General features: G+C 48.8%; 1 protein-coding gene and 1 non-coding gene across 3 annotated transcripts; both read right to left on the bottom strand.

Annotated features, from left to right (window-relative positions):
- Window positions 1-1142: 1142 nt before the first annotated feature.
- On the bottom strand, window positions 1143-24353 carry ESR2 (estrogen receptor 2). 2 transcript variants are annotated; one of them, XM_029078795.2, is made up of 9 exons: window positions 23980-24353; window positions 16858-17344; window positions 11270-11451; window positions 8130-8246; window positions 7618-7920; window positions 6105-6243; window positions 4051-4184; window positions 3583-3742; window positions 1143-2668 (listed from the first exon to the last, which is right to left on the bottom strand). In XM_029078795.2, the coding sequence occupies exons 2-9, from the start codon at window positions 17292-17294 to the stop codon at window positions 2476-2478; spliced, it is 1665 nt and encodes a 554-aa protein (XP_028934628.1). In that variant the 5' UTR covers window positions 17295-17344; window positions 23980-24353; the 3' UTR covers window positions 1143-2475. The 2 variants fall into 2 exon arrangements, with proteins under 2 accessions (XP_028934628.1, XP_039770056.1); XM_039914122.1 differs by having other exon boundaries at window positions 7618-7743.
- On the bottom strand, window positions 17712-17849 carry LOC114816870. Its single transcript, XR_003764675.1, has one exon. It is a non-coding gene; the product is annotated as a small nucleolar RNA SNORA7 (small nucleolar RNA).
- Window positions 24354-25470: the final 1117 nt, after the last annotated feature.

Below are 25470 nucleotides of genomic sequence, written 5' to 3'. Positions count from 1 at the left end.
CAGTGATGGACTATACATTTTAAAATAACTTCCTCTGTGAGGGTGAGCCAACCTCCAAAGGGATCAGGGTCAGACAGAATAATTTCACCACACTGGACATCCTGAATTAAGATTTCTTTTTCCTCAAAAATATAAACTTCCACTGAATTATTTTCAAACATAAAAGTGAAAAGACACTTTCTAGTTATATGCTTGTTTATTCAACAGTACCACTTACATTCAAATGGCACAGGAGAATGAAAGGCGGTGGCTGGGCACTAGCCAAAGGCAACAGGTGCCGTCCTGAAAAGGTCAAGGCTGAACAAGTTTCCACAAAGACAATGTAAACATGGATCGCTTTTCATAAATGTACAGGAAAGCACACTGAGGTACGCGGGAGTCAGAGGCTTCCAGGCTTGGACACAAGCAATCCCACGTGATACTGATCATCACTGCTCTTCCTGGGAGTCTGGACACAAAAAGTGGTCAGTGCCCAGAGTGTGGAGCAGGGCACACAGCGCGCCAGGGAGCTGGACACGAATTGGCAGAAAATCTACCGCGTGTCAAGGTGATCGGGGGAAACTGTCATACTAGCGCCGGTGGGCCTGGCAAAAACCAGAGAGTCACCAGTGAGTCACCATTTCAATCTGCTTGGTGACCGACAGAAAGAAGAGCAGAGGCCCAAACTGTAGTGATCCTGCTAATGGATACGTTCACGTTACAGAGCTGGTGCTTTAGCAGGCAAAATCCCAACAGCTCTTTTGCTAACAAAATGTTTCTCATAAAAAGGCTGGATAATGGAGAGACTACATTCTAATAGACTCTAGGACATTTCAGTCTCACCTGGACCTGAAGATGCTCTGTCCTATATTGTCAAACAAGTCAGATGACTGTTATTTTTCTTGCCTTACGCTGTCAAGTCGTCTCTGACCCATAGCGACTCCACATGAACACATCTCTCCCAGAACGCTCCACCTCCATCTGGAATTATTCTGAGAGTGTACCCACAGAGTACAGAAGCGGTTTACCGTTGTCTTCTTCTGCCCTCAACTCTCTCCCGTCATGCCGCTGCTGCCCAGCACGGGGTGAGTTTTGACTTGTAGCAGATTATCTTCCTCTCGCTAGCCACTGCCCAAGCTAAGAATGAAACGATATGCGTCTGCTTGACTCTCCCACCTTAGCTGAGACTGGTAGTGGCCTGGAAACTCTTCAGGTGCCATCCTGAGAGGGGAATGGGCCGCCAAACTCCTTAGGATGGCGCTAGAACCCAGGCTGGGGAGGGAACTCGCACCCGGGCCTGGGCCAAGGGCACCAGCTGAGAAGTGGGAGGCAGTGAGGGAGTACCAGGATTGGACCTAACAACACATGATTGGTCAGACGAGGGGAAAGAGGAAGTGGAAGGGACAGTCAAATGCATGGGATCCATAGCTGAGAGTGTGACCATTTGAGTCAACTGCACAGTGGACTAGAAGGGGAAATTTCCGAGTCTGCCTTATCACGTGCCCTATTGTAGCTGCTGGCCCACCTGAGTGGGACACAGGAGAGGACAGAAGAGTGTGCTCTTTCTCTCTCTCTCTCTGTCTCACACACACAATCATATTTATATATATATCTATATATATATCTATATATCTAGATAGGTAAATATATTTCCCAACTCCTAATTAAAGTCAGAGCTGTGGCCTTCGGTCCACAGATGCAACTCCAAAACAAGATCTTCCACCAGGAGGAATGATGAGTAGATGTTTACCAGCCCTCAGGTAACCTGGATTAAATGATGGCCCAGGATCAGAATGGGTAAGTGTGAAGTTCAACCAAGATTAAGGTTTTAACTTTCTATTACTTATTTACTGCCACCATTAGTTTACCTGCTATGGGAGACCTAAAATTCTGACCTGAGCACTCTTGTATACCTAGCAAACACATCAATATCTCTCCTCTATGAAGAGGGGCCTTTGAAGGCAGTTGGGGTGCGGTTGTGAGCCCATTACCTGGTGGAGCCCATGCTATTACTCTGCGGGGAAATGGGCCCTTGCCTCACCAAGTCTCTGGCAAGTCCTGGCAGCAGCTGGCTGAGGAATATGGCCTAGATGATATTTCATCTTTGTCCTCTCACTGAGATGCCCATCCTAACTCCTACCCCACTCCCAAATAATTCTCTGTGTATTTGAAAAGGGTCCTAACAGAGGTCCTGCGGAAGGGGTTCCAGTCGCTCTGAAGCTCTGTGCTGCCTTCTCAGTAGTGACGGAACTGGCATCGAGACGCCAAATGTGCTCATTTGGAAATTTCACCTTGCCAACAGACAGACCCCGGGGTGGGCACCTGGCCCCCTGCCCCTTGCCCGCCATGCAGGCAAGAACCACAGCCAGACACAAGTCCACCTCCCAAATTAAGCATCACTCTCATGGGATCGACAAGGCCACAAGCACTCAGGGATTGTGGTTCGTATTTCAGCTCAGTCCTTCCTCCTCCCCCTCGTGCCCCCTCGTCGTGACATTACTGAGAGATCGGCTCTTCTGGGCTCCCCCTCCGCTCCCTCCCCGGCGCTGGGCTGCCCCTGGCAGGGGCTGGCAGGGGAGGCTTCCTGGGTCCCCTCCAGGTGTGTGCATTGAGCATCTCCAGCAGCAGGTCATAGACGGGAACGATGTTTTTACTCTTCATGCTGAGCAGGTGCTCCATACCTTTGTTGCTGAGGAGAAAGCACCGGCAGGTTTGCTGTGGGGGTGGCAGGGAAAGGGGGTCGAAAGGAAGTGCTTCCTTCTTCTCGCTCCCTGGGCCCCAAAATAAGGGTGTCGGGTGATAGAAGCTCCGGGAGTCGGGGAGAGAAAGCCAGCGTTTCAAATGATCGACTTATGGAACTCACCTCACCTCAGAGGCCTCTCTCCTCAAATTCCAAATCTTGGTAAGTTTGCTTTCTTTTCCTGGGCTCCTGGTTGCCTGTCTCCCTCTTGGTATTTCTTCTACTCCTTTGCAATCTCCCTCTAGCCGTGACTCCCCCTCTTTGGGAGGCCTATGGACAGTTTCCCAGACCAAGGGGCCCTGAAGAGCAGGTTGGACAGCAGCCAGCATCTGGTGAGCGGGTGGGTGGCTCCTAACACTACCCACCTGCTTGCTCCAGATGGCCCACTCTTGCAATCAGGTCCCATAAAAACAAGGCCAAAATTGAGCTTTAGAAACCAAAAAGGGATTGCCTTTCACATTGCTGAAGTGGGAAGAGAGGAAAGGCAGAAGGGATGTGGGGATGGAGGGAGGGAGAGGAAAGGGAGGGCTGTGGAGGGGAAAGAGGGATGACAACTATTGGTTGCAGAGGACGGGAGTTGTCTTAGCTGCAGCCCAAGTGACCATCCAAGGGATGGGGCGGGGGAGGAGGACCGGGGTGTGGGTAGCAACTTGTAGGAGAAGTGGCTGGGGAGGCAGCCTAGGGAAGTTTGGGACGAGCCCTGGCCCCCCACGGGCCACCTATCCCTCAGCCAGGCAGCCGGAGACAGCTTGTTCCTACATGCCCAGGATGCTGGTGTAGAGGAATGGAACCAGAGGAGAGCAGCTCACAGACGACCCTTGGCCAAAGCCAGTCAGCCAGCCCCTCCCCAACCGGGTTTCTACCTGGCATGCCGGACATGGGAGAGCAGCAGCAGCAGGTGGGCCAGCCGGGACGACTGCTGTGCGCAGGGGATGCCGCTCTTCTCAATGACCCACATCAAAGCATCCGTCACCGCACCCAGCAGCAGGTGCAGCTTTCTGCCGCTCTCAGGTTCGTCTGGGGCTGGTACCAAGGGAAAAACCTGGGCAGAGATGTGTGCTTGCACATGCACACACGCACCCCACCCCCAACTCACACCCCAGCTAAGTACTCCTGCTAGCAAGGTGATCTGGTTTTCCGCAGAAGAGTATTAGCATCACCAGCTCCACGGCAGCCAAGCCAAAATGCAGCCTCCACGTGCCACTGACTGAGGCCAGAGGTAACAACAAAGACATATCTGTGTGCCCTTGTTCCCTCTAATTACAAGCTCTAAATGACAGCTGAATATTGTTTCCCCAGATTAAGGCCAGGACAGGTGTGCATTTACTCACTGGAGTTGAGAAGGATCATGGCCTTGACACACAGGTACTCCTTATGTTGGAGTTTTAACTCTCGAAGTCTCGAAGTCATAGCTAGGAGCACGTCGAAGATTTCCAAAATTCCTTCTACACATTTTCCTTCATCCCTGCAATAACACATGTGGAATATTAGCAAATCACACCATTCATGAAGTCCTTAACATCAAATCAAGGTAGAGTGGTTTTTCTCGTAAGTTGCATCCAAGGTTTAGGGGCCTAGTGTATTTTGCTCAACTTTTTGAGAGAGCTGAGATCTGTTATTTGAATCACCCTACTAACTGAATCAATCAGTTGTATTTATTGATTGCTTACTTTGCACAGAGTACTGTGCTAAGTGCTTGATGACTACAGTACAACAGGTTTGGTAGACATAATACCTGCCCTAAAGGAGCTTACGCTCCGAGGAGGAAAAAATATAAGCTGTCTGGGCCAGTGCAGATTTCTCTATAAGCAGGAACTGGAAACCAGAAAGGATTTGGTTTGGCTCCTGGTGCGGCCTAATGACAGAAATGGGAGGCGGAAGCTCTGGGTTCTAACCCCTCACTCATGTAGTCCTCCAGGAGACAGTGGACTCCCATCCACCCTGGCAGCCCAGCTCATTAGAAAATGTATGGCCAGTCAAGTCACAGTATTCAGAGTGTCTGACTCAAAAAAGAATTCAATTTCCAAACAGTTTCGTCCTAACAAAATCCAATTACTTTCTTTTCAGCAAGTCTGACGATGAACTATTTCATTTCTACTGGTGAATAGGTTAAAATATTTAATCATCATTTAAGAGCTGATAAAAGCAGCACATGTCAGGAAAATAAATGAGAAATATTGGGGTGATAATGCACAATGCCTCCCAAATGACCTAGTAATAAATGTATGCTACAAGATTTAACAAAAAAATGAAGACAAAGGATCATTGAAACCTCAATAGATTTATTTTTTCTAATTCTTGCCTATAGATTCTAAGTATTCTATCCTACATAAATTCTAAGTATGAAATTAAGAAGAGAACTTTAATAGATGTCAAGGAATAGTAAGAAGACAGCACTGTGAATTTTAAAATATAAATATGTGATGTTTAATAATAATAATAATAATAATAATGTTGGTATTTGTTAAGCGCTTACTATGTGCAGAGCACTGTTCTAAGCGCTGGGGTAGACACAGGGGAATCAGGTTGTCCCATGTGGGGCTCACAGTCTTCATCCCCATTTTACAGATGAGGGAACTGAGGCACAGAGAAGTTAAGTGACTTGTCCACAGTCACACAGCTGACAAGTGGCAGAGCTGGGATTTGAACTTATGACCTCTGACTCCAAAGCCCATGCTCTTTCCACTGAGCCACGCTGCTTCTCTAACCAAATCAACACTCTTAGATAAGTGCACTTTGTTATGGATGTCATACATAAACAAATGCTAAACTAATCTTAATGGCAGAATGCCCACTGCAATCATATCTTTACAGTAGACAGTCAGCAGTATTTATTGAGTGTCTATTGTGTGCAGAGCAGTGAATCAAGTCCTTAAGAGAGTACAATGGAGATAAAAGACATGATCTCTTTCCTCGAGAAGCTTCCAGTGCCCACACTCCCTTTCCTCTCTCTCTCTCTCTTTCTCTCAGCTCTGATAACTTGAGCAACTATTCGGTGGCAAGATGGGCATCCTCCAAAGTGAACTTCCCCAAGATATCAGTACTCCTCATATGAAAGGCCCCGATTAAGTCCAGAGCCTCTAAAGGCTCCCTAACAATGACTCATCTCACTACAGGCCACATCCTACTTATTTTAGGCCAGAATAAAATGAAGACATTTTCTGAAAGAAAGACTATCAGTGTTCACAAGGCTTGGGAGCCTTTTGACCAGGTTCTCTACTTCTAGGATTCTTGACCCAAGTGAGAAGCTTTTGACATTTTCATAATCTAATTGCACCTTCAGGTGTGAGATTTTAATTACAACACTCTTGGCTTTGTTCCTTTCCCCAAACCCGATAGAGTGCCAAACATGAGCCAGAAGCAACGCAGTCTGACGTTTTCTCACCGGTCCAAAATAAGATCCGGAGCAAAGATGAGTTTGCCAGGGTGGTCGATCGATCTCCACATCAGTCCCACCATTAACACCTCCATCCAGCAGCTCTCCAAGAGCCGGACTTGCTCATATAAGCTGAGCTCCACGAAGCCTGGAGAAAACAAAAGTAGACTGTCGCACACCCATCTCGCTCTTCATTTCCCTTTTTCCGTAAAAGCAGAAAACACTTCCCAGGCAGCACAGAAGCTAGCAATGCTTTCAGAATCTGATGATCTCAGAGTCTGAAGAAAAGAGGTGGTTCAGTCTCATGCTCTCAGTCTCCAGTAGGCCTGGGATGACATATGCTGGCCCCCTCCAAAGCCATACGGACTTGATTTTGAAATGGAGAAAGAGGCCATTAGTTGGAGGTGCTATTTAATGAGTGCTTGCTGTGTGAGGAGGCTGAGCTAAGAGCTAGGATAGACATCAGCACCTGGATGATTACTTCTGACCTCTAGTCCGGGAAACATGAACAAAAGCCCTCCTAATCCATTCCCTCGGCCCCCAGAAAGCACATTTTGCCCCCCGAGGAGAAGCAACACCTTTTAAGCAGCTGTGTTTCTTTGTGGGGCATTGAAATTGCAATTTTTGAGATTAATTTTCATAATATGGGTGCCGATTGATATTCTGTGTTTTATTTGCTGCACAAGATTCTGCATCAATTTATTCCTCTGTTGATTCATTCATCCATTTTCCCTTATCCTTGCTGCTCCAGGTTATCTATATTTTACCTTTAACCCCCAGGGTGAATAGTCCTTGACTTCCCCATTACATAATGAGGATCTCAAGAGCAGGAGCTGGACAGGGCAGGAGCTAGTAAGGGCGGGGGTGATAAATTCTATTGATCAAGCAACATCAAAAGCAACCACTAGTCTGACTGCTTAATGATAGTGTTGATGTTAGAATGTAAGAAGCTCTGTACTTCAGTTGTATGGATTCAAGCAGCGTGGCTGAGTGGAAAGAGCCTGGGCTTCGGAGTCAGGGGTCATGGGTTCGACTCCCAGCTCTGCCACTTGTCAGCTGTGTGACTGTGGGCAAGTCACTTAACTTCCCTGTGCCTCAGTTACCTCATCTGTAAAATGGGGATTAACTGTGAGCCTCACGTGGGACAACCTGATTACCCTGTCTCTACCCCAGCGCTTAGAACAGTGCTCTGCACATAGTAAGCGCTTAACAAATACCAACATTATTATTCTTATCTGCCTGCTCCAACTCATTTGAAACCTGAGTGTACCTTACCACCCACCCTGCTCCCCAGTCCTCTCTTCCACCCGTCTATGGGACTTGCCATGTCCCTTGAAGTGAACATTTACACTACAAACCTGCTAAATACCAAATTCCGGAAGTCAGTGAGTGAATCTCAGTGTTAGAACCAAAATGGGTGTGCTGAGCCCTAGCGGCCCCGAGCCAGAGATGCTTGCTCCAGAACTTCTGGAGACAGAGCTACATGTGCCCAAATCCGCCCCCGCCCCCCACAAACTCCTACCAGGAATCTTCTTGGCCCAGCCGATCATATGCACCAGCTCCTCGTCGGCCAGCTTGGTCAGGGACATCATCATGGAGGTTTCGGTGAACGGTCTGCTGGGGCGACTCGCTGACACGCGGGGCGGCTCTGCATCGAGAAGAGTGAGCACAAACTGCTCGGGGCTCAGCACGCTGAGAATCAGCTCCTTCACTCGGGTGGCGGTGCTCTCGCTGCTTTTCCCGGCCTTGCCTGGGCCGGGCGGTGGCTGTTGGGGATCCTGCCGCCGTCCGACAGCTCGGTGCCCACAGCGCTCTCGCCGGGAACCTGGAGCCGCGGGAGGACGAGACTTAGCTCTCCCCGTCCTCAGTCAGACCTGGCTCTTTCAATCGCAAACAGCTAAAAAGGTCCCAGCACGGCAGTCTGCGCTTCTTGGAAAGTTACAGCGACCCCTCCTCCGCAGCAGATTGCAAGACCAGAAAGTCTGGCTCGGTGAGACCCGTTCAACCCACGGGGCAGCGAGAGAGAGAACTCACCACATTTCATCATTCCAACTTCGTAGCACCTGCGAAGCCGACAGGACTGACAGCTCTTGCGCCGGTTCTTGTCGATGGTGCACTGATTGGTGGCTGGGCAGATGTAATTGTTCTGTCCTGCAGTGTGTAGGAAAGGAATCAATCAGTCATATTTATGAGCACTTGCTGCGTGCACAGAATTGTACTAAGTGCTTGGGAGAGTACACTATAACAATGAATAGACACATTCTCTGTCCACAATGAGCTTACAGTCTTGTGGTCATTTCTTGACAATATTTCAGCTGTACACTTGCCCGGTTCGCAACAGTGCCAACACTGTTCAGCAGAAAGGCCTTGTGGTACCTTAGAAAGAAGAGACATGAGGGTAAAGCTGTCCCTCACTGTAGCACAGTTGCAGAGGGAAAATTGTGCAGACTCACTGGAGAGCAAATGAAAGCATCTTGGTTGAATGTTCAAGGACACATTTGACAATCCCTAAAGGTCAGGCTACAGGCTACTCTCTTCAGGCAAATCTCTCTTTCTCTGAAAAAGTCTCCTTTAAAGAAAGTGAAAGCACAACTCTGATGGCCACACTATGCGCTTGTGAGTGAAGAGAACAATAGGGCAACGGAAGGGAAATCCAGTGAAGAGCTTTGAGATGAACATGAGGGAGACGAGACACGAGGGGTCCAAATATTGGGTTTTCTGGTTGTGGTTTAGTAGCTTCCTCCAGCTTTTTTCATGGGAAAGCGTTGATTTTTCAAAAACAAGTGGCTAAAAGTGAAGTTATGACAATCAATTGGGATGAAGGAAAGGCCACAGGTGGTTACTTAGTGTGCAGAGCACTTAGTATTTAGTGTGCAGAGCGCTGCACTAAGCGTTTAGAACTAACAGACATGATTCCTGTCCTTAAGGAGTTTACAGTCTAGCCCAAGAGACAGACACTAAAAAACAAATTAGACCTAGGGGGAAGTGCTTAAGTACCTGTACACATCTTGGAGAGTGGAGTGGGAGGTGAGCACCTAAGAGCTAAGGTGAAGTGAAAGGGCTGAAGTGGGAAGAGGGAGAGAAATAAGATGAGGCCATGAGAAATAAATCAGGAAAGGCCTTTTGGCAAGGATGTGACCTCAGTGATTTCAGGCTGAAATAAACTAGTTCAAATTTACCTAGATTTTCTAGGGCATATCATAGCCCCTGTCATAAGTAATTTGACTTTCCTAGCACTGTAGACAATCCCACCAACCTCCTTGTCTCACAAGTCTGTAACTTTGGCATTACCCTCAACTCATCTCGCTCATTCAATCTGCACATTCAACCTGTCATGGAGTCAGTCCATTCTTTCTTCACAGTATTGCCCAAATCCTCCCTTTCCTCTCCAAGCACTTATCATTTGACTTCTTGACTACTGTATTGATCTCCTCACTGACCTCCCTGCCTCCTTCCTCTCCCCTCTCTAGACCATACTTCACCTGGCTGCCCAGATCATTTTTTTGAAAAACCATTCAGTTCATACCCCCTCCAACTCCTCAAAAACCTCCAGTGGTTGCCCATCCACCTTCACATCGAACAGAAACCCTTTACCACAGGCTTTAAGGCACCCAATCATCTGTCTTCCTTCTACCTTAACTCGCTGATCTCCTACTACCATCCAATCTTCACATTTTACTCCTCTAATGCCAACCTACTCTCCATATCTCTATCCTATCTAATCCATCACTGACCCCTTGCCTACATTTGCCCTTGGGCCTGGAACTCCCTCTCTTTTCATACCCAACGGTCCACCATTCTCCCCCACTTTAAGACCTTTCTAAAATCACATCTCCTCCAACAGACCTAAGCCCTCATTTCCCCGCTTCTCCGTCTCCTCTCTGTTGCCTGTGCACCTGACTCTGTATCCCTTAAGCACTATGATAATCACCCCACCCACTGTGCACTTCCGAGCGCACCCTTATACTCAACTATTTCCCCTATCTGTAATTTATTTCAATACCTGTTTCCCCCTATAGACTGTAAGCTTGATGTGGGCAGGGATCCTGTCTACCAACTGTGGTGTATTGTACTCTCTTAAGGGCTTAGTGCAGTTCTGATTGTTTTCACGGTCATCTCTGATTCATTTAATTTTCCCAACTTCTTTTTAGAAGGTCGCAGGCTGAAGTTTGAGCATGTTTGGTTCAAGACAAGTCTTTCCGGAGAGAGTGGGTTTTGCAAAAACCAGTTCAGGAGGAAGAGGAGGGCAGCAGCAGATGCACAGGAGAAAGGATTCAGTCTACTGGAGGAGGGGCCTGAAAGAGACTCCCAGGAGGGAGTGTTTGGGGAGGAGAAAGAAGAGAAGGAGAAGACGCTACAGGGGAAGATTAGCATGCTTTGGCTACACTGCAGGGAGTAGAGATGACCTAGGCAGCAGTGGAGTGGTCAAGACCCTCGAATTCAGATGTGAGTAGCTGGAATTTGACACAGGGGTTTGGAGCAGAGGAGTGATGGTCAGAACCCAGTTAACGAGGGGTGTCTCATTAGCATGATTTTCTGACTGAGGGGCAGAGACCCTGCTGTTTCAGGGTCTCTTGATGGAAGCACACGACGATCCCAGCTGAAATGTTCCAGGCCTGACTCTGCTACCGTTATCCTTTGGGAGTGAATGAACTCTTCCGACTCTTATCTCTAGAGTTAGAATACATTCATTTATTCCCCAGAGATGCATAACTGAGTCAGTCCAATAAGATTGCAAGGAATGGCCTAAAGCAGGTGACATTTCAGCTAAATTGACAATGCAAGAATAGTATATGTTTCCTAAGGAAAAAGAACTTTAGGCCAAAAGAACTAATATTGGGCCAGTACCTTTTATTCTCTTTTTGTTCTCATTATTTGGGATTACTCCCATTTTTCAGATCAATATCTCCTCAGTCCAAATCATCTCTAACCTCTCAAAATCTGGCATGGAAGAGAGCTGAAAAGAGCAAACTGTCCAATTCCTCTCATTCTGCATCTCTGGCAACCCCCAGGTAAGAGATGGCTTGTCAAACCAAGTCTCATCCCCTCCTGCGTGCATTACTCTTCCCTAGCCCACGGAAGCCAAGTTGAGGGAAGGCTCAGTTAGGTCAGCTCTGTAAGATATGGGTCATTTTAACCCTCAGCCTGAAAAGGAAACGGCATTTCTCTCCTACCTTGAATGCTTCTTTTAAAAAATGCCTTACAGCCCTCACAGGACCATACGCCATAATGATATCCTGAAGCGTAGTCACGGCAGACGGCACAGAAGTGGGCATCCCTCTTGGGGTCTGGACTACTGGCTGTGGAAGCAGGACTTGTACAGCTGTTGACATTCACTTTCTTTTTCAACATCTCTCTAGGGTTGAAGAGAATATCAGTTATCAAACATCACATCTTGAAGGAAGAAGGAGGGAAGGAGGAAGAGAAGGAAAGGGAGCATGAAGGAGGTTGTGGTGGGATTGAGGAAGGAATGTAGGGGAGTTAAGAGGAAAAGAGAGGGACGATTGATAGATACATGGATAGATAAATATATCATTAAGAGTTCATCCCCAATTTGTTTCTACTCTCCTCAGGTTGTATACATCTCTACAGCCACCCACATATTTCCGCATCCCTAGGCATTTGGATCTTAACCCCTTCCACTCCACCCCTTGATGCCAGAGCACTTACTACATATCTTGGTATTCTATTGCCTCCCCCTGCCTGTAATGTGTTTTAGGGTCTCTCCCCGACTGATTTTTAAATTCTTCGAGGGCAAGTTTTAAGTCTATCGACTCCATTGAACTTGGTCAAGCGCATGGTTCTGCATAAGGTTGGTGCTGAATACTTTTTCTCTTACGTAAAATGAACAAATTTCCATCGTTTATCATCGTATTTTAGCAGTTGTCCTCTTTCTTTGTACTCATCCGGATTTCATTATTACTGCCTTCCAGATGTGCCCGTTCACTTTCAAGGTTTCAAAGGCACTTGACATCCAAAGGTATGCCGCCTGAGTAGGACGGCCCACTACTCCCAGGGTTTAGAATGGCCAAGTAAGTGGGTTATAACATTGCCAGTGAAGAACAAATTATAATTAATAACACTAATAATAATAATGATAGTAGTATTTGAGAAGTACTTACTACATATAAGCAATAATGATGATGATGATGATGGTATTTGTTAAGCGCTTACTCTGTGCCAAGCACTGTTCTAAGCACTGGGGTAGAGACAAGGTAATCAAGTTGTCTGAAGTGGAGTTCACAGTCTTAATCCCCATTTTACAGGTGAGGTAACTTAGGCACAGAGAAGTTAAGTGACTTGTCCAAAGTCACACAGCTGATGAGTGGCAGAGCCGGGATCAGAACCCATGACCTCTGACCTAAGCTCGGGCTTTTTCCACTACCCCTCTAGACTGTAAGCTTACTGTGGTCAGGGAAAGTATCTGCCAATTCTGTTGTACTCTCCCAGGTGCTTAGTACACTGTTCTGCACATATTAAGCACTCAATAAATACCACTGATTCATTGTATGATTAATTAATTAAGCACCGTGGTAAATGCAAAATAATCAGGTCGGATACAGTCCCTGTCCCACCTGGGGCTCACACTCTAAGTGGGAGGGAGAACAGGTACTGTTATTCAGAAGATACCGTCCAGAGGGTGAGAAAGCATACAGGGTTTGGGGACCTCAGAGCACCTATTTACTGATGTTAACTGCAGATTGGAATGAACAGAGAGTGTTGATGATGGTTCCACTTCTCTTTTCTGATATCTGATACCTGCCTGGGAGATTTAGATTGACTGCCACCATTTCAGTATAGAGCAGTAGGGACACTAGACTCTAATTTGCTTAAGCAAAAATGTTTCTTCTTTTCCTAATCTATGTCATAATGTTTTTGAAAATCTAGAAACAGCCAACAAATATCAATTTTTCCCTAAAGATTTTAACATCATGCTATAGAAAATGGTTTTTCAAACTATTCTTTTGTATCCTCTTCCATCTGAAATTAGATTTTATTAAACCACAAGGAGAGGAAAGCCAGCAAGGGAGGAGGCCCCAAATGTAACTCTATTGTTTTTCCAAAATTCGAGTTTTATTTGCATTCACCTTAATGTCCTAATTCAGAGCCAAAAATAGAGCAAAAGAAGCCAGGTCAGCCCCATTTGGTCAACTTCTAAAATCTTTTTGTTCTATGGTATCTCAGTCAATCAGTTAATCAGTCAGTGATATTTATTGAGTGCCTATTTAGTGCAGAGAACTGTACTAAGTACCAGGGGAGTAGAACGGAGCCAAGGCCTATGGTCTCTGTCCTGAGGGACCTCACAGTCTAACGGAGGGGAACGGATGAAAAAAACATCGAAACATTTCATCATTGGAATGCAGGATTTCATTCTGTTAGTGCAGATGATATTGTTGCGTGCTAGAGCGTATACATCTGTGTTTCATCAGGCCAAACTAAAAGTGACCGTATTTTGGAAGTCCCGAAGGGGTCTGGGTGGAACTAAGAGGAAGAAAGATAGAGACCAAGAGAGGAGAAGACTGAGAGGGAGAGGGACCAAAGAAGGAAGGCTCAGCTTGGGGTGGGGGAGGGTGGAGAGAAAAGAACAGAGGCTGCCTGTCCTGGGCTCAGACTCAACCTCCCAGCTCAGGGTGACCATTGTCCATCTTTTTGCAGAAACTGGACAGCAAGAGGGGCTGCCAGCCTCCCTCCAAAGCCTGGCAGAATGTAATGAAGGCTAACAGAACATTTGGTGGAATTCTGTCGAGTTTGTCCAAACTTAGAGCATTTCTCCAGGAGCACTTGTGACTCCCCCTCATCACCACTGCCCGCACTCCCTCCCTTACTCCAGAGTCTTTGCACTTCTTTCCCAGGCCCCTAGGAACACAGACACCACTTCCCAGTCTAGGGACCAGGTGGATGGGGGGCTGAGCAATTAAAAGAAAAATTTCAGGTATCTAGTGTCACATTGGTACTGGACAGGGGGACATACCAGCTAGAAATGTACTGTCACCAACTCAAAAGGCCAGGGGCAGTCAACCCCAGCCACCCGGTCCCGGTTTGCCACCACAATTAGCACAGCATCGGGCCCCAGCTCAACAGCGGGTTCCTGCTGCTGGCAGCCAAAACTGATAGCTGGACCCAGCCAGCTGGGCCCCCACTGCTGCCGCCACCAGAAACACCCTGGCGGTGGCAGCTGTGGGACCCAGACTGTTTGGAAGACAGGGAAGGGTGGAGCAAGAGGATGGAGGGGTGGCCAGCCAGCCTCTCCCTACTCATCCTCATCCCTGCTGAGCAGAGTGCTGGGTGAGTTGAGTGCCTCCATCTGCCCATCCCTGCCTCTCTGTCCATCTGGCTAAAATTAGTAGCTCCCCCTTCGTCAGGGGCCATTGCCTTCCATCCCCAACTGACCCGCAGTTCCTGAAAATAAGGTGGGTTTTATTGAGGACATCAATAGGGGAAAAAGAAATCCTTTCCCTTCAGGAGTTGAGTGTAAAATTAAAGGGTAATGTTAGGAACAGCTTGCGTGATCAGGGGAGGCTAATCTTCACCCCCGCCCAGAAGGAAGATGAACACGATAAAATCAAAGCATGGAGTCCTTAGCACACAGTAATTGAGGTTCCTTCTACAGTACAGCTAAAAAAATCAAATATTCAGTTTTGAAAAAAAAGAGTGTAGCATTGTGACTCATTTGTTCTGAAATTCTAGACCTTAAATTTCCCTATATTATGTGATGTGAAACCAAAAAATGGCAGCCTCCTTACTCTGTAGGAGAAGGGAACAGTAGGGAAAATCACTCCTCCTAGAACCTAACTTCATAGTCGGTCCTCTCTCAAATGTCCATAACAAGGGCAATTGGAGCCTGTTTAACCGACGGCAATTTTCATGGTGTGCTCAGAAGTATGATTTGGGCGATGAAATTTGCAAGATGTTTTTAAAGCTGGTTTGTGGAGTGAAGACCTAACAAAATCATTCCACATGGAAAAGGACAATATTTGAAGAGGGGCAACAAGGTCTAGAAGAGCGAGCGTGGACCAGGGAGTCAAGAGACTAGTTTGCTGTGTGACCTTGAGCGAGTCATTTAACCTCTTTTACTGGTTTCCTCATCCATCAGATGAGGATAAGATACCTGCTTCTCCCAATCAATCGAGAGCATTTATTGAACACTTACTGTGTGCAGAACACTGTGTTATGCGCAAGGAGTTGTGTTGCTGTTTAATTTGTGGGTTCCAAATAGGACAGGGATTGGGTTTGATCTGATTATATATATCTACTCCAGGGCTTACCATAGCACTTGACATTTAGTGGACTCAACCAGCGAACCCAATGGACAAGACTGGGAGTCTGTTGAAGCACTTTATTATAAGACCGTAAGTTTGTGGTGAGCAGGGAAAGTGTCTACCAACTCTGTTATAGCCTACTCTACCAAGTGCTCAGTACAGCATTCTGCACACAGTAAGCACTCAATAAATATGATTGACTGATTATCACCGGTCTGGATAACAATATTCCCACCCTCTTACCCCTGCTAGACCTCGGAGTGCAACAAGGGAGTAGGTGAGCAGGGGTGCAGTACATTGTAAAATGCACAGAAAGGTAATGTATGCGCAAGATTCATTTGCGGCCAAAGTGATTAGATCACAGCACCCATCTGTGTTGTATCCACCTCATCCCGGCAGACAACGGCTTCACTAGCCACTGTCATCTTTGCTGCCCACGGCAGCCCACCATTTTTCAGGATCCCCGCTGTTTTTCATGATTCCTGCTGAGTCTGTCCCCCTTGTCAAATGCCCTAGGCGAGTCTTCTCTCAGAAACCTAAAAATATAGACAGCATAGCTTCAGCAGGCAGAAGCAGGCTAGAACTCAGGTCTCCCAGTCTTGAGAGGCAAGTTCCATCCACTAGACAAATAGCAGGATTGGCCAGGGGTAAGTGCTCAATAAATTCCTTAAAAAAAAAACAAGCTAAACCCTCTTATTTGTATGTGCCCCTGTAATAGGTTACCAGGAGTGGGTATAATCCCCATTTTACAGATGAGGAACCTGGGGAACTGAGGGGCGGCATGACTTAGTGGAAGGAGCTCAGGCCTGGGAATCAGAGGACCTGGATTCTAATTCTGGCTCTGTCAACGTCTGCTGTGTGACTTGGAGCGAGTTGCTTAATTTCTCTGTGCCTCATTTTCCTCATGTGTAAAATGGGGATTCAATACCCACTCTCCCTCTAACTTAGACAGTGAGCTCCATGTGGGACAGAGACTGGGTCATACCTAATTAACTTGTATCTACCTCCAGTGCTAAGTGAAGTGCTTAGTAAGCACTTAACAAAGAGCACAGTTACTATTATTAGGATTAATGGTGAAATTTTACCCAGCTTGCCAGTGGGCAATGTTCTCTTGTTCTCAGACCTGGCTCTTCCCCTCTGACTCTCCTGTCTTCCCCTTGGCTAGGAGTTTTCCATCTCATCAGTCACACATGAAGCAGAGGCAGCGTGGCATGGCCTAATGGATAGAGCACAGGCTGGGAATCAGAAGGACCTGGGCTCCAATCCCAGCTCTGCCACTTGTCTGCTGTGTGACCTTGCGCAAGTCACTTCACTTCTCTGTGCCTCAGTTACCTCATCTGTAAAATGGGGATTGACTATGAGCCACACGTGGACACGGACTGTGTCCAACCTGATTAGCTTGTACCTACCCAGCCCTTCGTACGGCGTCCGGCACGTAGTAAGTGCTTAACAATTACCATTAAAAAAAGAAGAAAGCAAGACACTAAAGTGTTCAGATTTACAATTTAGGAAGTGGTAAGACAGGTTCCGTCAATCTGGCTTCACACCACGAACTCCTCTGTGATTCGGCATAGATGAGAGATGATGGACAGTGCAGCGGCAGAGGAGACACGTGACCGGGGGTCGGCCACGAGATGCCCGGACTGGCCGCTGGCCTCACGGTACCACCGTCCAAGTCGCTGCCGCTGCTGGCGGTATTGAAGCTCATCACGATGGGACTGTAGAAAGCGGTGGTGGAACATCCATGGTGGCTCTCGCTGTAGGGCGGAGGGATATATAGAGGGCTGTGCTCCGGTGGCCCAGAGGACCGACCGCAGCCATAAGGAGCGGGACAGTCGACCCTGGAGGGCGAGGTTTTGATTTCAGCTGGGTTTTGTCTAGTATCTTGAATCGGCTGTAACTGTGCCAACTCCCTCTGTGAAGACCCACAGAGGGACATTCCGTGGCTGAATGTTCCCCCGTCCAAACGCTCGTCGTAAAATATGTCACCTAGAAAAACAAATGTGCATGTGAGATATTAGGGCTTGTTGCTAAATCTAGCTGAAGTAAGATGAAATGGATGAAAAATAGCAGCTTTGCAGAAAACTGAGAAAAATTGGGATTGCCTTCCCACTGGAGTGTGAGCTCCTGTCTTGTGTTATGTTGTCGAGCTGTCTCCGACCTATAGCGATTCCATGGACGCATCTCTCCCAGAATGTACCACTCTCCAACTGCAAACGTTCTGGTAGTGTATCTGTAGAGCTTTCTTGGTAAAAATACAGAAGTGGTTTCCCATTGCCCTCTTCCGCACAGAAGACTTGAGTCTCCACCTGCAACTCTCTCTCATGCTGCTGCTGCCCAGAACAGGTGAGTTTTGACTTGTAACAGATTGCCTTCCACTCACTAGCCACTGCCCAAGCTAGGAATGGAATGGGTATGGCTTGGCTTGACTCTCCCTCCCATAGCCAAGACCGGTAGAGTCCTGGAAACTCTCCAGGTGTGATGCCGAGAGGGGATGTAAGCTTCTAGGAGGCAGGAAATGTGTCACTTCTTGGGTTTGTATTCCCAGATGCCTCGTAACAGCATGATACACCAGGCATCAGGCGCTCAGGAAATACTAGACTGGTACTGCTACCTGGAACAAAATACATGCCTAACACCTCCTGGCAAGTTTCTGCAGGATTTGCATCCAGACAGAGGCCACCTTCAGTCAGGGCAGAGCAAGAGGAGATGAGTTTACACTGCAGCATATCAACGGTTGACAAAGATTAAGGACTTCCAGGCAGTCAGTGGCCCTGTGAAGAATGATATAAATAGGATAGATACCCCTGCATCAAGGCTCATTTGGGAAGATGGGGGGAGGCACAGAGCAAGGCTAGGTCCCTGAGACAAAGAGCAGCGCTGGGTCAGTGAAGCAGCGGGCAGGGCTAGACCAGTGGGGCAGTGGGCAGGTCTAGATCAGTGATTTCTCCTTGACTTTCTCAACCCCACAACACCACAAAGATGATATGTTTCTAAAGGGGAAGGCTGTCCAGGAGAGAGAGGATAAAAAAGAGAGAGAAAGAGAGAGAGAGAGAGATGATGAGATTCTGGGGGTTTGTCTTGTTTTCCCCAAATTATGCTTGAAATTTAGGATGGAGCCGAGGAGGAGATTGACTCCCCTTACACTTTTTAGCACCTTGAGACTCTTGCTAACTTGAGGTCTATAGTCTCACTACTTCTGGCTTTGTTCTTCTCTAGGTCCTGTTCTGCCCCTCCACAATCCAGCATGCAGGATTACATTTCCTCACATAGCACTGAAAAAAACTGCTTGGCTTTTTATATTTTGTCCTTCTTCTCCCATCTGCCTCTCTTCCCACTCCATGGAGGTCTGCTCCCATATTCTGACCAGTAAGCTTTTTCTTCTTACCTCTCTAGATAGCTGCTAATTCTCCAATTTTCAGAGAGAGATCTCTCTATTGCCACAGTAAATACACCTTGAAGACAGTTTTGGGAAATGCCTCTTGCACCAAATATCATTCTTTCCACACATGCTTCTTTCCCCGGGATCATGCCTTATAGTTAAAACTTGCTCCCGGGACTAACAGTGGGAATAAAGAAATGTTTAGAGGTTGACCCGAGGATGGGTATAGAGTGACGAAGGGGGCTAAGGAAAGTGGAAAAAGGAAGCATGATCCAAAAGGGAACATAGTTTTATTAAGAGCTTTGTCTTATCGTTTTGTTTGTCTGAATTCTCTTAATGCAAGTTTTCAGTAATATAACAGAAACACTCTTCTCCCATGATTCTTTGCACACGATTCCTGCCCTCTCCACAGCTGGGAAGCCCGCATGCACGCACACACACATGCACACACACTCACTCTGATGCATGCACTGGTGCACTGACATACACAGAAATCCACGTACACCCATGCCCACACAGTTTACAGCCCCACTTTTCCCAAAGAAGCAGTACATAAGTTTCAGTTGACAGGTTTTCAGGATTGGCAATTGGAGCTGGGCAACAGCTCCCATTATCATATAAAGCAATTTCCTTTATAAAAATCCAAACTACTTTAAAAGATGTTCTTTCCCCAGATGACATCCTCCCAACTACCACCTCAGCCCTCCTACATGACCTCCACAGTTAATGCACTCACAATCGCCTGCAGCACTTAAATCGACTTCTCCACTTCTACTGTGAATTCATCCACTTATCGGTACTATTTACTTCTTCCTTCTCTGTGTAATGTATTTTGTCTGTCAGTCTTCCCTGATTCATTTCTTGCTCACCTGGGGCAGGAATCATGTCTTCTAACTCTCTTGCATGTTCCAAAGAGCTTAGTAAAGTAATAGTATTGTAATACAATAGGTTCTAAAAAAATACTGTTGATTGACAAATGTTCCAGTGATTAAGTGCAACATAAGAATGTCAGCATGGGCTATTTTTTAAACTATATTCTGTGTGCCTTCCTTAGCAACATCTAACCTTAGAAATACTAACATTGAAACACACTGACATTTGTCAGGGGTCCTGAACCCAGCTTGGCCACTTGTCTGCTGTGTGACTTTGGTCAAGTCACTTCACTTCTCTGGGCCTCAGAGAATTGAGATTGGAGATTGAGACTGTGAGCCCTACGTGGGTCAGGGACTGTGTCCAATCCGATTTGCTTGTGACCACCCCAGTGTTCAGGACAATGCCAAGCACTGTTCTAAGCGCTGGGGTAGACATAGGGGAATCAGGTTGTCCCACGTGGGGCTCACAGTCTTAATCCCCATTTTACAGATGAGGGAACTGAGGCGCAGAGAAGTGAAGTGACTTGCCCACAGTCACACAGGCGACAAGTGGCAGAGCTGGGATTTGAACTCATGAGCCCTGACTCCAAAGCCCGTGCTCTTTCCACTGAGCCACACTGCTTCTAGCAAAGCACTGTTCTAAGTGCTGGGGGGATATGAGGTGATCAGGTTGTCCCATGTGGGGCTCACAGTCTTAATCCCCATTTTAGAGATGAGGTAACTGAGGCACAGAGAAGTTAAGCAACTTGCCCAAAGTCACACAGCTGATGAGTGGCAGAGCCAGGATTAGAACCCATGACCTCTGACCCCCAAGCCTGTGCTCTTTCCACTGAACCATGCTACTTCTCAGTATTGAGGAAGGGGAGGAAAAGTGGAGAAATCCACCTTGAGTTTTCAGCAACCAGCTTTCCACAGAAAGAGTCTGTCTGTCTGGAGACCCAAGCAGGGGGACTAATCCTTAAGGGATTGGATGGTAGCCTCTGAAGACTGCCCTTGGTCTAGGAAGGAAAAAACTGGGAGGACTTTTGGACACTGGAAGACCACAGAGGGCCAACAGTACTCTACCCAGTGGACCTTCGGGGTCTGGTTGGAATGTCCCCAAATGCCCCAGTAGAAATACCTATCATCTGAATACACTGCTCCTCCAATAGGATATTGATTGCATTTGTTCAAACAGTTAATCAACCACTAGTATTTATTTAGGGCTTACTGTGTGAAGAGCACTGTACTAAGCCCTTTTTTAAGGGTATTCCTTCAGTCCTTATCAATCAATTAAATTGAGTACTTACTGTGGGCAGAGCACTGTACTAAGCACTTGGGAGAATACAATCTAACAGAATTGGTTAAAGCGTTCTCTACCCACTATAAGTTTACAGCCTAGAGAGGGAGACAGACTTTAAGATAAATTTGCCAGTATATGCAAAAGTGCTGTGGGGCTGAGGGAGGAGTGAATAAAGGGTGCAAATCCAAGTGTAAAGGCTACGCAGAAGGGAATGGGAGGAGAGGAAATGAGGACTTAATCGGAGAAGGCCTCCTTTGAAGGCGAGGAGAGTGATCATCTGTTCGATATGAAGTTGGGGGGGTATTCCGGGCCACAGGCAAGACGAGGGCGAGAAGTCAGTAGTGAGATCGAGATCAAGGTACCGTGAGTAGGTTATTATATGCCAGGCACCGTCCTAAGCATTGGGTACAAGATGATGATAATACAATACAATAATAATGCAAGATGATCAGGTAGGACAAAGTCCACATCCCACATGAAGCTCACACTCTTAATCCCTATTTTACAGATGAAGAACTGAGGCACAGAGAAGGCACAGAGAATTTAAGCGACTTACCTAAGGTCACACAGAAGACAAGGGGCAGAGCTGGGATTAGAACCCAGGTCCTCTGACTCCCAGGCCCGGGTTCTTTCCACTAGACTGCAGTGCTTCTCTTTGGGTAGCACTCATTCTCAAGCACTTGGGAGAGTACGGTCCCCCGGAGTTGGAGGGCAGAGTCCCTGCCCATACCACCTTACTGAACTGCTTGAAGATTCCTACTGGGACAACTCACCAGATGGATGAGGGCACAATGGTGTCTGAATATATCCTGCTTTGTGACCGCATGGTGTACCCATTCCTTTAACAGCCACCAGGCAATGCTTATTGATGGACCCAGGGTTAGCGTGAACAAGAATGTGCCCGGCTCAGTGCAAATCCTCTCATCACTGCCGGACATTTGAGTGTGTCCTGAGGACGTGCCTTTTCCCTCCTATTCGCTGGTCTCAGAGCAACACTTCCCTAAAAGGCATGACTGGACAAAGTCTTGGATAAAGTCTTGATGTAAGAGTGACCTTCCAGTGGAAGGATGGGTCTACTACTAATTAGGTTCAAAAAATCCTGGAGTCTCCTTATAAGCCAAAAGAAGAGGGAAGGTCTGCAGCCTTTGAAATGCAGAGGGAAAAAACACAAAAGGAGGTTGGGGGGGCGAGAGGGGGATACTGTGAGCCCGTCATTGGGCAGGGATGGTCTCTATCTGTTGCCAAATTGTACATTCCAAGCGCTTAGTACAGTGCTCTGCACATAGTAAGTGCTCAATAAATACTATTGAACGAATGAATGGTGTTTCATCCTGCAGGCTGGTCCTTTAAATCAGTCAATCGTATTTGAGTGCTCTCTGTGGTCAGAGTACTGTACTAAGCGCTTGGGAGAATACAATATGACACATTCCCTGCCCACAACGAGCTTACGGTCTAGAGGAGGAGACAGACATTAATAGCAGTAAATTACAGCTATGTAGATGAGTGCTGTGGGGCTGGGAGGGGGGATGAATAAAGGGAGCAAGTCATGGCGAAGAGGAATAGAGGGCTTAGTCAGGGAAGGCCTTAGGGAGATGTGCCTTCAGTAAGGCTCTGAAGCGAGGGAGAAGAATCGTCTGTTGGATATGAAGAGGGAGGGCGTTCCAGGCCAGAGGCAGGATGTGGGCAAGAGATCTGCGGCGAGATAGAGGTGCAGCGGAAAGGTCGGCATTCTACCTTTTTATTTTTGGCCTCCCAGAAACGCAACCTTTAAAATTTACGTTTTTCTTTCACCATAACAATAAGTCACCTGACTGAAACCTTAACTTTTCAATCGGTCGTACTTTCCCTCTGTGAACCTTGTATTTACAGATCAGTTTAAGGAACTATAAAATATTCTCTCGAGGTAGTTACTTGGTCAGCATATAATTACTTTAAAAATCTATAATAAAGAACAAACAGCAAATTTCTATGCCCAAACCAGCCAATTAAAACCACCAGTCCAGGATCCAATTCAAGGGTCTCGGAACACATCGCGCCTGCCCTCAAAACCGTTACGTCTATTCTGGGGGAGAGGCAAGGGCGGCAGGACAAGAAAATCTTTTTTAAAAAAACCGGAAACTGAGTTGGAGAAACTGAAGAGATTCTGCAAGTAAATCACCCAAGCGCAAAGAGAATCGCGGACGAATATTAGAGTCCGAAGCCAGAACACTCCAACTCCCGGCAGTTCTGTATCCTCTATTGCTGCCCCCAATCTATAGTTTATTTTAGTGCCCGTCTCCCCGCTTGACTGTAAAATCCTCAGAGGCAGGAATCATGTCTACTAAGTCTATTGTAGTCTCCCAAGCACCTAACGCGGTGCTCTGCATTCAGCAGTTATCCGATTCCGTGTCACGGCTGATAGATTTAAAATTGACGTTAGAATCATTTCTCACAAACCTCAGTGCATTTTGTTCCAACACCGCCACGCACACTTTAAGAATGGTGCGCTGCTTGGGTCCCCCCGCCCCCCAGCCCCCCAGTGCTTTAATAGAAATAATAATAACGGTGGTATTAAAGAGCTTCCTATGTGCCAAGCACCGTTCTGAGCGCTGGGGCAGGTCCAGGGTCATCAGGTTGTCCCACGTGGGGCTCACAGTCTTCATCCCCGTTTTACAGAGGAGGGAACCGAGGCCCAGAGACTTAAATGACTCGCTCAAGGTCACACAGCAGACAAGGGGCGGAGCCGGGATTGGAACCCACGGCCTCCGACTCCCAAGCCCGTGCTTTCACAGAGCGCTCTGCACACAGTAAACGTTATATAACGTTATATAACGGTCACTCCCACTACTTCTACTCCTAAGTCTGACGGGGTCTGTCGCTTCGGAAGCAATCTCCCAAAAGTTCAAAAGCAGGGTTGGATGTGGGTACGAGACAATCCTTAATTTCTTCCGACTTTACGTGGAAGGGGACGAACCAAGGAAGAGGTTCAAACTGCCCAAGGTCGTAAGAGAAAGCAAGCGGGGCTGCGGCTGGGGCTCGCAAACAGCAGCTCGAGTTGGGGGCGAGGGGGTCCCCGGGTCCCCGGGTCTCCCAGCGCCGTGATACCTACCGCTCGGCCACGGACACACCCGGGGGTCGGGCGTCCGGGGTCGGAGGTTCCCCGCTCCCCGGCGGCGGTAGCAGGAGGCGCAGCAAGCGGAGCAGGAGCAGGAGGAGCAGGAGCAGGAGGAGCAGGAGGAGCAGGAGGAGCAGGAGCAGGAGGAGCAGGAGCAGGAGCAGGAGCAGGAGCAGGAGCAGGGCTGGGAGCAGCAGCGCGGCCCCCGGAGCTGCCCGCGCCGTCTCCCGGCCCCCGGAGGTGTGGAGGCCGGCTGCCCGAGCCTGCTCGGCGGAAAGACGACTCCCGGGCTCAACTGCGATTACGACAGCGACAGGGGCCCCCTCCCGCACGCCCGCCCTCCTGCTCCCGCTCCCCTCCGTCGGGCTCCCCCGTCCCTCCTGCTCCTCCCAGTCCAGTCTCCCCTCCCTCCTGCTCCCGTCTCTCCTCCCTCCTGCTCCCCCTCCCTTCCGTCCGCCTCCCCCCTCTCTCCTGCCCCCCCTCCCCCCAGTCCGGGCTCCCCTCCCTCCTGCTCCCCCGCCTCCTGCTTCCCCTCTCGTCCCTCCCGCTCCCCCCTCCCCCCAGTCCAGGCTCCCCTCCCTCCTGCTCCCCCCCTCCTGCTCCCCCTCTCCTCCCTCCTGCTCCCCCCTCCCCTCAGTCCGGTTTCCCCTCCCTCCTGCTTCCCCTCTCGTCCCTCCCGCTCCCCCTCCCCCCAGTCCAGGCTCCCCTCCCTCCTGCTCCCCCCTCCTGCTCCCCCTCTCCTCCTCCTGCTCCCCCCTCCCCCCCAGTCCTGTCTCCCCTCCCTCCTGCTCCCCCCTCCTGCTCCCCCTCTCCTCCCTCCTGCTCCCCCCTCCCCTCAGTCCGGGCTCCCCTCCCTCCTGTTCCCCCGCCTCCTGCTTCCCCTCTCGTCCCTCCCGCTCCCCCCTCCCCCCAGTCCAGGCTCCCCTCCCTCCTGCTCCCCCCCCTCCTGCTCCCCCTCTCCTCCCTCCTGCTCCCCCCTCCCCTCAGTCCGGTCTCCCCTCCCTCCTGCTCCCCCCTCCCCTCAGTCCAGTCTCCCCTCCCTCCTGCTCCCCCTCTCCTCAGTCCAGCTCCCCCCTCCCTCAGTCCGGCTCCCTCCTCCCTGCTGCTCCCTCCGCCCCCAGTCGGCCCCCTTGCTCCCCCTCAGTCCGGCTCCTCCTCCCTTCCCCCCGCTGCCCCCTCCCCCAGTCCGGCTCCCCCCTTCCCTCCCTCCTGCTCCCCCGTCCCCTCCCCGGCTGCTCCTCGGATCCCGCCGCGCTCCCTCCCCTCCCCGCGCCCCGTCCCGTCCCGTCCCGTCCCGTCCCGTCCCGTCCCGTCCCGTCCCGTCCCGTCCCGTTCCCACGGCCCCAGGTCCTCCGGTGCCCAGCGCCTTTCGAGGCGAGAAGCGGGGTGTGTAGGGGAGAGGGGGTGCCTCCCTGCCTCCTGGGGGTTTGGGGGTGGGGTGGGGGCGGCAGCAGCGTCTCGGCCTGGGCTGTCCCTCCCCGGCCA

The sequence above is a fragment of the Ornithorhynchus anatinus genome, chromosome 14 (genome assembly GCF_004115215.2).
Source record: "Ornithorhynchus anatinus isolate Pmale09 chromosome 14, mOrnAna1.pri.v4, whole genome shotgun sequence".
Classification (NCBI taxonomy): domain Eukaryota; kingdom Metazoa; phylum Chordata; class Mammalia; order Monotremata; family Ornithorhynchidae; genus Ornithorhynchus; species Ornithorhynchus anatinus.
Note: the sequence above shows the minus strand (reverse complement) of the source record. Positions and strands in the feature narration are given on the sequence as shown.